This window comes from Panthera leo, chromosome B2, assembly GCF_018350215.1.
Source record: "Panthera leo isolate Ple1 chromosome B2, P.leo_Ple1_pat1.1, whole genome shotgun sequence".
Lineage (NCBI taxonomy): Eukaryota > Metazoa > Chordata > Mammalia > Carnivora > Felidae > Panthera > Panthera leo.
In genome coordinates this window covers 127,673,692-127,685,999 of record NC_056683.1, presented here as the reverse complement: position 1 = coordinate 127,685,999, position 12,308 = coordinate 127,673,692, and the positions used below count along the sequence as shown (strand labels likewise).

Below are 12,308 nucleotides of genomic sequence, written 5' to 3'. Positions count from 1 at the left end.
TCAGAGCCTGGAGCCTGCTTGAGATTCTGTGTCTTCCCCTCTATTTGTCCCTCCCCTAGTCATGCATGCATGTTCTGTCTCTCTCTCTCTCTCTTTCAAAAATAAACATTAAAAAAGTTAAAAATAGCCATTTGCAACTACGTGGATGGAAATGGAGGGTATTAGGCTAAGTGAAATTAGTCAGAGAAAGACAAAAATCATATGACTTCACTCATATGAGGACTTTAAGAGACACAACAGATGAACATAAAGGAAGGAAAACAAAAATAATATAAAAACAGGGAGGGGGACAAAACAGAAGAGACTCATTAATATTGAGAACAAACTGAGGGTTGCTGGAGGGGTGGTGGGAGGGGGGATGGGCTAAATGGGTCAGGGGCACTAAGGAATCTACTCCTGAAATCATTGTTGCACTAGATGCTAACTAATTTGGATATAAAATTTAAAAAATAAAAAAAAAAATTAAAAAAAAAAATTAAAAATACCATCCCTGCCTTGGGATGTGTATATCAAATCCTCATCATTTACAGTTTTGAAGTTTCTTTTAGCAGCACTAGTCTTTTGAAATAGGATTTTCCTCTGAGAACCTGGCAATTTCTGTGACAGTAAAAACAGAACCAAAACTTTTGAGGTGGCTTACCCCAGCCAATGATGCAGAACTTCAGTATGTATCGGCGAATGTAAGTGTTAAATACTTTAACCAGGGCAATGTACATGTGAATTGCTTCTAGCCCCATCCAGGTAAAGGTTGCAAGAAGGAAGAAATGGAGCAGGACAGCGACAGCCATGCAAAGGCCTTCCACGTGAAACGAGGTGATCCAGCCATCCAAGAGGAAGAGGAGATTCAGGAGCAGCAGGGCTGTGCTCAGGTTCATCAAGATCTTGGAGGGATAGTCCCTTCGCAATTTCCTGCAAAGGGAAACAGGAAGAGGAGAACGAATAATCTTTTAAGCACAGGTGGTAAATTCATATCTTCTATAAAGCTCTGTAATAGGTTACATAGCATCATCTTTGCAATGCAGCCCCACTGGGAGGAAGGGACTTGTGAGTAAAGATATTTATGAGTATTTGGCAAATTATAACTTTTTTTAATATTAATTTTATTTCAAAGCTGTTTCTAAGTGTTTTCCAAATTTCCAATTAGTTTCAACAGATTGAATTTTTTTTTAACTCAAGAAAAATTCTAGTTATAACAATGAGATTTTTGTTTAAAAAAAAACAATTTCCCTAAAATTTTGGGAGGTTTTTTGATTTTTAATGAAGTAGGGATCCTTTTTTTTTTTTTTAAAAACAAGTTTCTGATTCAGGACTACTTTTATAAGATCTGTGAAGCACAAGTTTTCACCTTTTACCAGGTAAAAAAGCACTTTATACAATTTTTATTTATATGTTGATCAGTTCTTCCAGGTTTGGGGCCTAGGTGGCTCAGTCTGTTAAGCTTCCAACTTCAGCTCAGGACATGATCTCATATTTCGTGAGTTCGAGCCCCGTGTTGGGCTCTGTGCTGACAGCTCAGAGCCTGGAGCCTGCTTTGGATTCTGTGTCTCCCTCTCTCTGCCCCTCCCCTGCTCGTGCTCTCTCTGTCTCTCAAAAATAAATAAACGTCAAAAAAACTTAAAAAAAAATCTCTTCCAGGTTTAAATGCATTTTTCCATAGAAATACAGTAATTATAAATCAAGGTTCTATAGCTAGAAAATTTGTGTTGCATGATATATGTTATGAGAAGCCTGTACATTAAAGTTGAACCATTCCACACGATTCAAAAAGTATGTAAGTGTCTTTAAAAGCAAAGGCAATTTTCTTATTCACATTTTAGGATAGTTAAGCACTGGGTTTTGACAGATAAAAAATACTTACTCAAAAGCAACATATGTCAGCAGAGTTGCTGCTGAAAAAATGGCAGATATCCCACACCCAATATAGGTGATGAAGGTGAGAACTTTGGTGTTTGTTGCATCTATCTGTGAGGCAGTTCCTTGGAGGTCCTATATAAGACACGGGAAACAGCTGTTAAGAATCTCTTTTCATGAGAATGGTGTTTTACTAGAAAGTTCATTGCTAGCACTTACAATCTTAGCTCAATCTTAGGTGGAAAAACAGTGCAAATCAATATGGAAACTTGTGTTTATTATACTCTTACAGATCATTCTATGAAACCAAAGCATAGCATTACTGAGAGAGTTCCATGTTGCTTTCTATCATTACCTTGTAATCGAAGCTCTTTGCACACTGGGATAGCATGAAGAGCAAAACCACCGGGTTAGTCACCCACCAGAAATTGGGGAGGAGGTCACTGCCTTGGCTAACAAATGATCAGGCCCCTTCCTCACATTTGCAGGGCTAGCGGCACAAATGCAAATGGAGGCCACCATGGCCAATGTGAGCCCTCAGCACACACTGGGTTCTTTTTGTCCAGTGCGGGGCGGTGGGGGGGGGGGGGGGTCCAGCCAGTGGACACCCAGAGTCAGGTACCTCTGAGCTTAGTGCTGAGGATCTTAACTATGGTTATTTTAAAGCTTGGTATGTACTGGGTTAGGTAGTCTTTATTTTTTTCATAAATGAGAAGGCATTACAAATTTTTAGGTCATAGTTTTATATATATATATATACATATATATATATACATGTATATATATATATATCTGTAGACCTAAAAGGGCACCATTTAAAGTGTTAGGGGCTGTGGAATGGAAAGAATTGAACACTTCCTAGAATATTAACATGAAGTATTAATTTCACTGTGCAGAAGCAGATTTACAAATCTGGGCCTGGTAGGGAAATCTTTATTTTCCTCCTTATATAGGGAAGTGGGTTAGGGATAAATCTTGAGTTAAGACCATCCACTCAATCCTGGTTGGAAGATAAAGACACTTCCAATGTGCAGCATGTTAAAAAATGGAGTCTTCTTGGAGAAGGCCATATTCCAAACAGGATATGAAATTTGGGGTCTTAAATTATGAAAAAGAAAGTTTGTTTTAATAGGCTTTTCAGTCTATGTGTTAATTTTCTTTAATTTTCATCAAAATGTCCGTAAAATTTGTTACTCATACACAAAGACTCCAGTAAGTGGTGTCTACATATGAGTATGTATATGTGACATGATGATGTGGGATTGTTTCAGGTTTGACTGACGCAGTAAAAAACAGGTGACAGCAGTTCAGTGGCTCCCAGAAATGCACAATGGCCGAATTCAGCAGACACAGAGGCCCAGGGTCAGAAGGGGCTCACCCAAACCTTCTCTCCAAGGACTCTCTCCAAAGACTGGGAGGACCTGGGATTTCCCTGGCACATGGGATGGGGTTCAAGTCGGTGCCAGTGGACTCACCAGATAGGCCACCTGATCGACATTTTGGTTACTACGGGATTTCATGAAACAGAGAGATGGTCTTGAGGAATCTTCAGGTGACTCGTCATCACCTCTTAAAAACCTATGGCCCCCATCTAGGTGAGGCAGTAGACTTGCAAGCCACGATTGAAACCACAATTTAAAGTGTAAGTGAGGGGCGCCTGGGTGGCTCAGTCGGTTAAGCGTCCGACTTCAGCCAGGTCACGATCTCGCGGTCCGTGAGTTCGAGCCCCGCGTCAGGCTCTGGGCTGATGGCTCAGAGCCTGGAGCCTGTTTCTGATTCTGTGTCTCCCTCTCTCTCTGCCCCTCCCCCGTTCATGCTCTGTCTCTCTCTGTCCCAAAAATAAATAAAAAACGTTGAAAAAAAAATTAAAAAAAAAAATAAAAAAAATAAAGTGTAAGTGAAATATACATTTACACACAACTCTCACATTGGTTTGTACTTCTGAGAATGAAGAATATGAGAATATTTTTTCCTCTGAACTAGCCAACACGAAAATATACTAATGTGAAAAATCTTCAATCTTAAACTACGAAGAAATGTAGTAGGGGACAGTAAATCCATCATATGTTAGTAGATTAGAAGATAGAATTATGGGGCTGGGGTGCATTTTTTTTTTTAACTTCTCATACGGTAAATGTGTCATAGGGCAATTTAGACTCTGGGAATATCTTGCACAAGTTAATAAAGAGTTTGTAAATCAAGAAAGACTCTTAACAAAGTCCTGGTGGTCTGGAAAAGCTGAAAGGATGTGGGCACACCTCCAGGAAGGATAAATTCTGGAAAGTTTTTCTTCCAGCAGTTTATAATCTTATAAGAGCAGCCAAGGTGGAAAGGATAGTACTAAAAAATGCATATATTCACATATATGTAAAACTAATTATTTAATCAAATGGCAACAGAAAAAGACACAATTACAAATTCACAGTAAAATTCAAACAATAGATGAAGAAACTGACCATTAAAAGAAATGGTAAGCCAAACTTTGGTTACATATAAGTCACCACTGTAAAGTGAATTGTATTACTGTTATCTATTTAACTTATACCTACAACATACACAGTCATGCTCAAACACACATGCTCATACACACACGTACATGCATGTACATGCACACGTACACAGTTCAAATAGTTCAATGAATTAAGCTAAAGCTTATACCTGAATGAGGATGATGCAAAGTAAGTGATTTCTAAGAGAATGTCAACTGTCAGTTTTGGAGAAAGGAGAACATGGCAGTTAAAACTGAGGGTGTTTTTTTGTTTTTATTACTTAGGGAAAACATACCATAGTTTAATTGTTCATTTTCATGCTCTGGCAGTAAAGAAAATATTTGTATTTTGGAAAAGTTCAAAAGTGATTTGCTATGATTGTCACCTTTTTAAAGGCCTTGTTTTTATCCCCCAGGGCATTTATGCAGTGGACGGTCAGGAAAATTACTTGCAGGCTTGCTATATGGCAGTGGCCATGTACATAGGCCCAGTGGGTTCATGAGCCCAATGCCACACCCCACAGCCCCTCACCGCTCCCGCCCAGTCCCGTGGGAAGTGGGGGTGAGACCTAAGGGAGGGGAGAAACATAACCATTGTGATTCTAATTTAAAGAGCTTCACTGACTAAGCACACACTGCTGCCATCACCATTAAAAAATCCTTTGGTAATGATCCTTTGGAACTATACCAGATACCAGAAACAGTGGCTCTGTTAGTGTGGAGGGAATGCTGCGCACCAGAAAATTATCTATAAGAGCACAAGTGTATCAGACATAAAGCAGAGGTGTTAAGTCTGTGGATGAAAAATTCAAATAAGTTGTTGCATGTAGGGTGGCTCTCAAAAATTTGGTGGGATGAGAAAAAACATGTTAGTGTGATCTAATTTTGGTTTAAAACTGTTGTACGGGATGGCTAATGATATAAAAACAGGGCCACGGAAGAGAAGGAAGGAAGGAAGGAAAAAGTAGTATGAGGGCCTAGTGGTAAGAGACATGTCATGCCCATCAACCCTCTTGCAGGCCTGAGGTCTCCCTGTTGCCTTAGTCCCTAGTCTGTCCTAACAGGCTGTGCTCTCCAGCAGGGCTTGGGGGGCGCATAATTTTGGGTCACCACTGGATCACCTAGCCCAGTACCTGCTATAAAGTCACATTCAAAATAATGAGTGATAACGCAAGAACAATACTTTATAAAACTTTTCACAGTTCTTTTCCATGTTAGTAAAACCAACATTTTCTTCTTTAAATTTTCTCTTTCTCCCTTGTTTCTTCTCTCTCCCTCCTCCTTTCCTCTCTCTGTCTCCCCGACTCTGTTTCTCTCTTAATTCAAGGGTCTCATGGTGATTTTCTGTTTCTAGGATTATTTATCATCACTGTTAATACAATAGAAAAAAAAGGTAGGGTTCTTTTCTATAATTACTGTTACATATTTTAAATATGTGATCTCTGCTAATTAGCAAGATTCAAGGCACAGATTACAATTATCAGGAAATAATTCCCCAAACACATCATCTAAAAAGGCTGACTTATGAAAAGAAGTATGCCTTCCCAAATTATATCATTTCAAAATGAGTTTAGAAATTCCTCCCCTACCATCAGAACTCCAAAGTGTGTGAGGTGGTTACATAAGCAGACCGTCTCGCTCTCATCTGAACCTCTGTGTGCCACACATCCTGATGTGTTCCAAAATCCAGAACCTTCTGTAAAAGGAAGTCCACAAACAGTGTGAAAATAATAGCAGGCCAGTTCCTTTTCTATAATAGACATTAGCTTCTTCAGGAAAATATGCCTCAGTCTCTTTTGCCTTAAGTTTAGCAGTAAAACAGATACTACTCTTAATTCTGCCAATACTTAGCATGATTTAGATTCCCGGAATCATGGAAGGTTAGTGCTGGGTTGGCAGGAGAGTTTATCCTAGTTAGTGGTTTGCAACTGCGTTCTACTGAAGTGCCTCTGGGGTCCTGCAAAAGTCTGATTCGAGTTTAGGTTTTAATGTATGTATTACAAAATAAACTTCCATGAAAAGAATATCCCCTTTTGAACATATTACATACAAATGAAGTCTCTGAAGATCAACATTTGTTTCTGTGCGTCCACCTCTGCTTTTGTAGACACGAGGACAGAGGTCTGCGTTCTTGTAACACACTATTGCATACACAGCAACCATGCAGGGTGGCAACTTATTATAAATGCCTTTAACGTACCTTGTCTGACTTTTATGGCAGGATATGGAATATGAGCGACTCATATAATTAAAGAATATCTTAAGACTGCAAGGTGGTATCATTTTTAATTATGTGTCCAGTAAATCAGGACTTTCTCAAAACTGTGCAACTAGAAACCAAACAACAAAAAACTTCCCAGCTATGATAAGGCATATCAAAAACAGGGGTCTGGACACCTTCAGATTCCATTTCTACCAGGCAGCAGCCTGTACTGGGGCTGGTTTGATGTGGCCACGATAATCCCCCTGCAGATCCCCAAGGGAAGGTGACTCTTATGGGGTAGAGGTGGGAGGTTCATAGCTTGTCCTTCCCATCAAAGAGATCCCCACACCTTATACCTAGTAACTCATCTGTTACTGTTGCCTTTTTCTCTTAATTGTCCAACATCATTTTGGAAGGAGTTCATTTCTTTCAAGATATGTGTGTGTGTGTGTGTGTGTAATATAACCACTTCTAAATTTATAATCCTTTAGTATGCTTTCTCTGTAATATGAGATCTGGAAGCTGGATTCTAAACTGCATGCCTCATACATATCAAATAGTCTCTTTAGAGATGTCCTTCCAAGAATGAGCTCATATCGACATTCATCAAAACATGGCAATAAGGGACACCTGGGTGGTTCAGTGAGTTAAGTGTCCGACTCTTGATTTTTGGCTCAGGTCATGATCTCACGTTAGGTGGGATCGAGCCCCGCACTGACTCTGCGCTGACAGTGAGGAACCTACTTGGGATTCTCTGTCTCCCCACGTCTCTCTGTCCCTATTCCACTCATGCTCTTTCTAAAAATAAATAAACTTTAAAAAAAGTTTTTAAAAACAGGCAATAAAAACACATAGTGTATTTTATAAATAATGGAAATCAAAGAGGTTGTTTGGTTAAAAAAAAAAAAGTCAAGTTTACTTATTTCTTCTTGCAATGAGTAAAAAGTTACAGAAATTAAGGTTCACTTCCCAAGCTACCTACGCTAAGATTTGCAGTCCAGTTGCCATCATACTTACACAGTGACTCACTCTGGTTAGGATGGAACGAAAGGAAATGGGGGTGTCGAACAGTGTTTAAAATTCAGTTGTTCTTAAGACAGCCAATATTTTAAAACTCACCATTTTTGTTCAGATCCCAGAAGGCACAGATGGGATGAGGCACTGCCTATATTAACATAAGAATAAACATGTGAAATTGTGTTTAAAATAAGTGAAAAATCTTATGATCTGAATATGGGAAAGGAGTCAAAATGCTAAGGTTTTCGCAAAGAAATAGACCAGGTTTAGTCATGCCAATACCACCTAAGAATGGCAGGCGGTCCAGAAGGATCTCCTGTCCCGAGACACTGACTGCAAGTCAACCGTAGTCCCATAAGGAAGCACGCCTTCCATTTATCTAAAGGTTACTCTATATGTCCGGTCCTAAAAAGCTTTTCTTGGCATTTATCAAAGCTCTTTACATTGCAATTTCACTTCGTCTCCAGAATTTTCCTTTATGTGTAGGCATGTGCCCAGAATTAAAAGTAGGGACTCAAACAGATATTTGCACATCAATGTTCACAGCAACGTTACTCACAATGGCCACAACACGGAGGCAATCAAAGTACCCATGGATGGATGATGCATGGATAAAAAATGTGGGAGATATATATAGAGAGAGATATTTAGGTCTCTCTCTCTCTCTATATATATAATGGAATATTATCCAGCTTTAAAAAGGAAGCAAATTCTGATACATGCTTCCTTAAAAATGTATGAGATGGATGAACCTTGAAAATATTATGTTAAATGAAATAAGCCAGTCACAAAAGGACAAATACTGTATGATTACAATTACATGAGCTGCCTCGAGTAGTTAAATTCACAGAGATGGAGAGTAAGATGGTGGGTGTGGGGCCCAGGGGAGGGGAGCAGGGAAGCTGTTACACGAGGGTCTGCCGGTTTCAGCTGGGGACCACAGAGCAGTTCCCGAAGTGGATGGCATCATGAATGTGAAAGCACTTACAAATGGTTAAAACAGTAAATATGATTTACGCATATTTTACCATAATAAAAAAAAAATTCTTCATGGATGAAGGCACTGAAACAAGGGACGCCAAAGGGTACAACAACGAGGTCTCAGAGGGCCCAGTGACAAAGCAAGGCTAGTTCTTAGATGACTTAACTTCCAAGCCTTAGTCCTTATCAGCCAGCTTCCTGCCTGCCTGCTTCCTGCCTTGCCTAACAAATAGCAGAATCAAGAGAGGGACCCTCTGTAAAAGACGGGAAAGACTGTGCCTAGCCTCACCTGGGACCAAAAGAAACCCCATATAATTTTATCGAATAAACATGATAGGAAGGGTAATGAAGCAACAACAAAAAAGCAACGTTTGCCAAGATTTCAGATAACTGCTAACCTCTCAAAAAAAATGAGTTAACTCTGCCCTCTTTCCCTTCTGCTTTCCCAGTAGCAATAATTTCTGACTTAAAAAAAAAAAAAAAACGAAACAAAAAAACCCAAAAAACCAAACCTTTAATGGCAGGATTGTGCAACTGCATCTGTATCTAATTTCTCGAAGTAATACACTGTTTGTTCCTTAAAAAGAACGGCCCTTTTTTTCACTCCTGTTCTCCCCATGTCTGAATCCTAAAGGGGATGAATCCTTCCGTTTGCCACCATTTACTGTGACATTACGGCACCACCTGATTAACCGTTCTCCCCTTTTTTGGAAAACTGCCTTGTTGAGAAAGTACCAGAATAAAATTCTTACCATGTAGAAAAAAACAAAGGCCCCGCACTTCTCTGAAATGGTCTGCCTCTGTTCCACTGTTCTTTGTAGCATTTTCTTACCTGGTTTCTTGTATGTTTGATTTTAATTCGAACAGGATCCTTCAAACCCTGGATAGTAATGTTTCCAATACTGCATGCCATCACATAACTCACTAAGGTGCCTTTCTTGGTTTCTACATCCTTTTAAAGAAAACAAAAATGTATTATATCATTCAGTACACTTTTGTTTGATTTTGGTGCCCCCAAACACACAAACTGTCAGCACTTTTTACATTTAAGATCTTCAATTATAGAACATCCTGTTTATAAGATTAAATTGCTGGCTTTCCTGAAAGAGCTTTGCTATTTCCCTTATTATAATAAATACATTGAGGGAACATTATGAGCCAATGCTGTAAGGCAGTGTTCATAAAACCTCACTCTTGATTGCTGTGACTGATGTCAGCCGGTTAACATCTGAAACAATGTGAACCCAGAAATAATATAAACTCATAAAAAGCCACGAAACAATTAGACCATTTCCCTGCCCTAGAAAACTACATGAAGTTGTTTGCTGTTACAGAAGTATAAAGGAAATATGGTGTGAAAAATAAAACAACAACAAAAATTAACAATTCAGATTTCACATCCATGCCGATAGCCTGATGTGTTTAGTAACTTATTACTAAATGTAATTCTGGTGGGTGAAGGTCCCATCCAGAACTTCTACCGTCTCTGCTTGTACACTTGCCATCCTCCATAGCTTCCCCTTCAGAGACAAGGTTGTCAGGAAATCAAATCAGTGAATCCGTGCTGCAGAATGACTGGGGTCAACAGCGTCTCTCTCCGCAAGATCACCTCTTATTCCTTCTTCCCTTGTGTTATTCTTGTCAAACATCCTGCATTTCTCCATTGCAGCTTATAAATCAGTTGTTTGGGAATAATTACAGGATTTCTTACATGCCAAATAAAATCTCGGCATGCAGGATACTGTATAGCGTGACCACGCTCAATAAAGTCGGCAATGGCTTGTGGATACCTTGTCTTTTATTTAAAAAATACGCATATCTTGTTCACTATGTTAGGGAAGTATCACAGAACCCTTAACATTTTTTGACTCTGCTATAAATTCATATTAAAAACCAAGCACCTGTTTCCTAATGATATGTTGATGGGGAGACCCCAAGGGAGAAGGGAAAGGTAGCGTGGAGAAGGCAGACTCAAAATGAAACAACAGATTCTTACAGTTCTAACCCAAATCCTTCCCACTGGGTGCAACCTCTCCTCTGAACAGAGCCCCGCCACCCGTGACTTTTTGGTGACACCTACTGCATCTCTGTTTTGTTTTTTTAAAAGTGACGTCATAAGCCTCAAGTGATTTTAACAATGCAGTTTTATGCGTACACAGCTATTAAAGCCTTCAGAGTAATTAGTAATTATATTCTTAATCTACTCAAAAATTTTATACAGTTTGTTTCTAAAACCTTTAAAAAAAAAAGTCTTAACATTTTAGAATTCTGGGAAATGATTTCATGGTATTCCTCTTTCTTACCCGTAACTTACACCTCCACACCTCTATACATAACAATTAGAAACAATTCTACTGGCCTTGAGACTTGGCTAGTTTCTCTTACATAGATGGCATTGTTTCATATACGCTGGTATCTTTAATTTAATAAATAACTTTGATTTTTTTAATAAGGGCCCAGTGAAACTCTCTGGATCTGGTTGTACTTTCAAAGGCAACCAGAGGTCACCAGTGTTTGCTGGCAGGGAACTTTCTAGTATCTAGAAATGATGCCAATAAAAATGACAATATGTGCTCTGCACAATGCCATTCGACTCTGGGGATGTGTGAAGGCCAAAGGCCACTTGAAATATTAATGGGAAAGCTGATTAAAGCCAAGAATGCTGCTCATTATGTAAACAGTGCTTCCTGCTGAATTTAAAAAAAAAAAGGAAACAAAAAGCAAACCTTTCCTTTGGCACACAATTTCTTTAACTCTGAAGGTCTAAATTGCTGGAGAGCATAAAATATTTAACACAAGGAATAATAAATAGTAGCTCCTCCACAAATTCCATTTCTAATTGTGCCATGCAAGCCTCAATCCAATATTTATTTAAGAAGAAAAAACCCTACATGAACACATCTGTTAAATAAGCATATGATTACCTGAAATAAAATGTTTAAATAATTATGATAAAATGTTTCATTTTTGAAGATACGATATATTAACTTTTTAAGCCCCTTGATAAATTTTCAAGGTACCCGAACTTTTATTTTGCCTTTGGAGCAAAGAAAATCAATCTGCAATTAAAAAACAATTTAATGAACCTTACCTGGAAAAGTCCAGTTTTATTGAAGAAAGTAAACTGTGCTCTTTTAACTAGTAAAGAATCTTCTTGACTTAAATTCTCAAGTAAGTTTGGAGGCAAAATTACAGAAGCCAGTGGATCGGTTTGTCCACTCTCAAAATCCATCTGTGACACACAGAGATACACTGATTGACTAATGACAAATCACAGTGATAACTACCCCACATACTGAACAAGGCAGGAGAACAGCACTTGGCCAGGGCCAGGGCTCCCCTTTACCTCCACTGTAGGCACTGCCCTCCTGAATGAATGGCTACAGACAAAGGCCTGGGTCTCATCTGAGTTTTGCAAAGGTGGAAAAATGGAAGATGCACTGATTTTAACTAAGGCAAAATGAGAAGTCTACAAATCAGTTAACATTTTAAAAAATGAGTTAGATTTACACTTAATAGATTTTGAGCTTTTCTCAAAACACATAGTGAAATAACTACAAAAAAAAAAAAAGATTGGAGTTAGTTTGTCTGATTGCTGAGAATAAGTATCTCTGGGTAGAGGAAGCAGCTGAAGTTTGGTGAATACTCTTGGATATCGTTTTCCCTGAACCCACGGGTCAGGCCAAAGAGTATCTTCCCGCAAATGGACGTGGGATGAGACTGAGGCTGACCGAGTTTTCACCCTTAAATGTGAAACAGAATTATCCA

General features: G+C 38.8%; 1 protein-coding gene across 4 annotated transcripts in view; it reads right to left on the bottom strand.

The window, feature by feature from the left end:
• Window positions 1-12,308, bottom strand: part of ADGRG6 (adhesion G protein-coupled receptor G6) — a 141,364-nt gene that overhangs the window by 26,369 nt on the left and 102,687 nt on the right. For all 4 annotated transcript variants that reach the window (XM_042939966.1, XM_042939968.1, XM_042939969.1 and 1 more), the window contains 6 exons: window positions 11,632-11,772; window positions 9,373-9,492; window positions 7,662-7,707; window positions 5,929-6,035; window positions 1,859-1,986; window positions 641-909 (listed from right to left, as the gene is read on the bottom strand). In XM_042939966.1, the coding sequence (XP_042795900.1) occupies window positions 641-909; window positions 1,859-1,986; window positions 5,929-6,035; window positions 7,662-7,707; window positions 9,373-9,492; window positions 11,632-11,772 (811 nt within the window). The remainder of the gene's footprint in view (window positions 1-640; window positions 910-1,858; window positions 1,987-5,928; window positions 6,036-7,661; window positions 7,708-9,372; window positions 9,493-11,631; window positions 11,773-12,308) is intronic.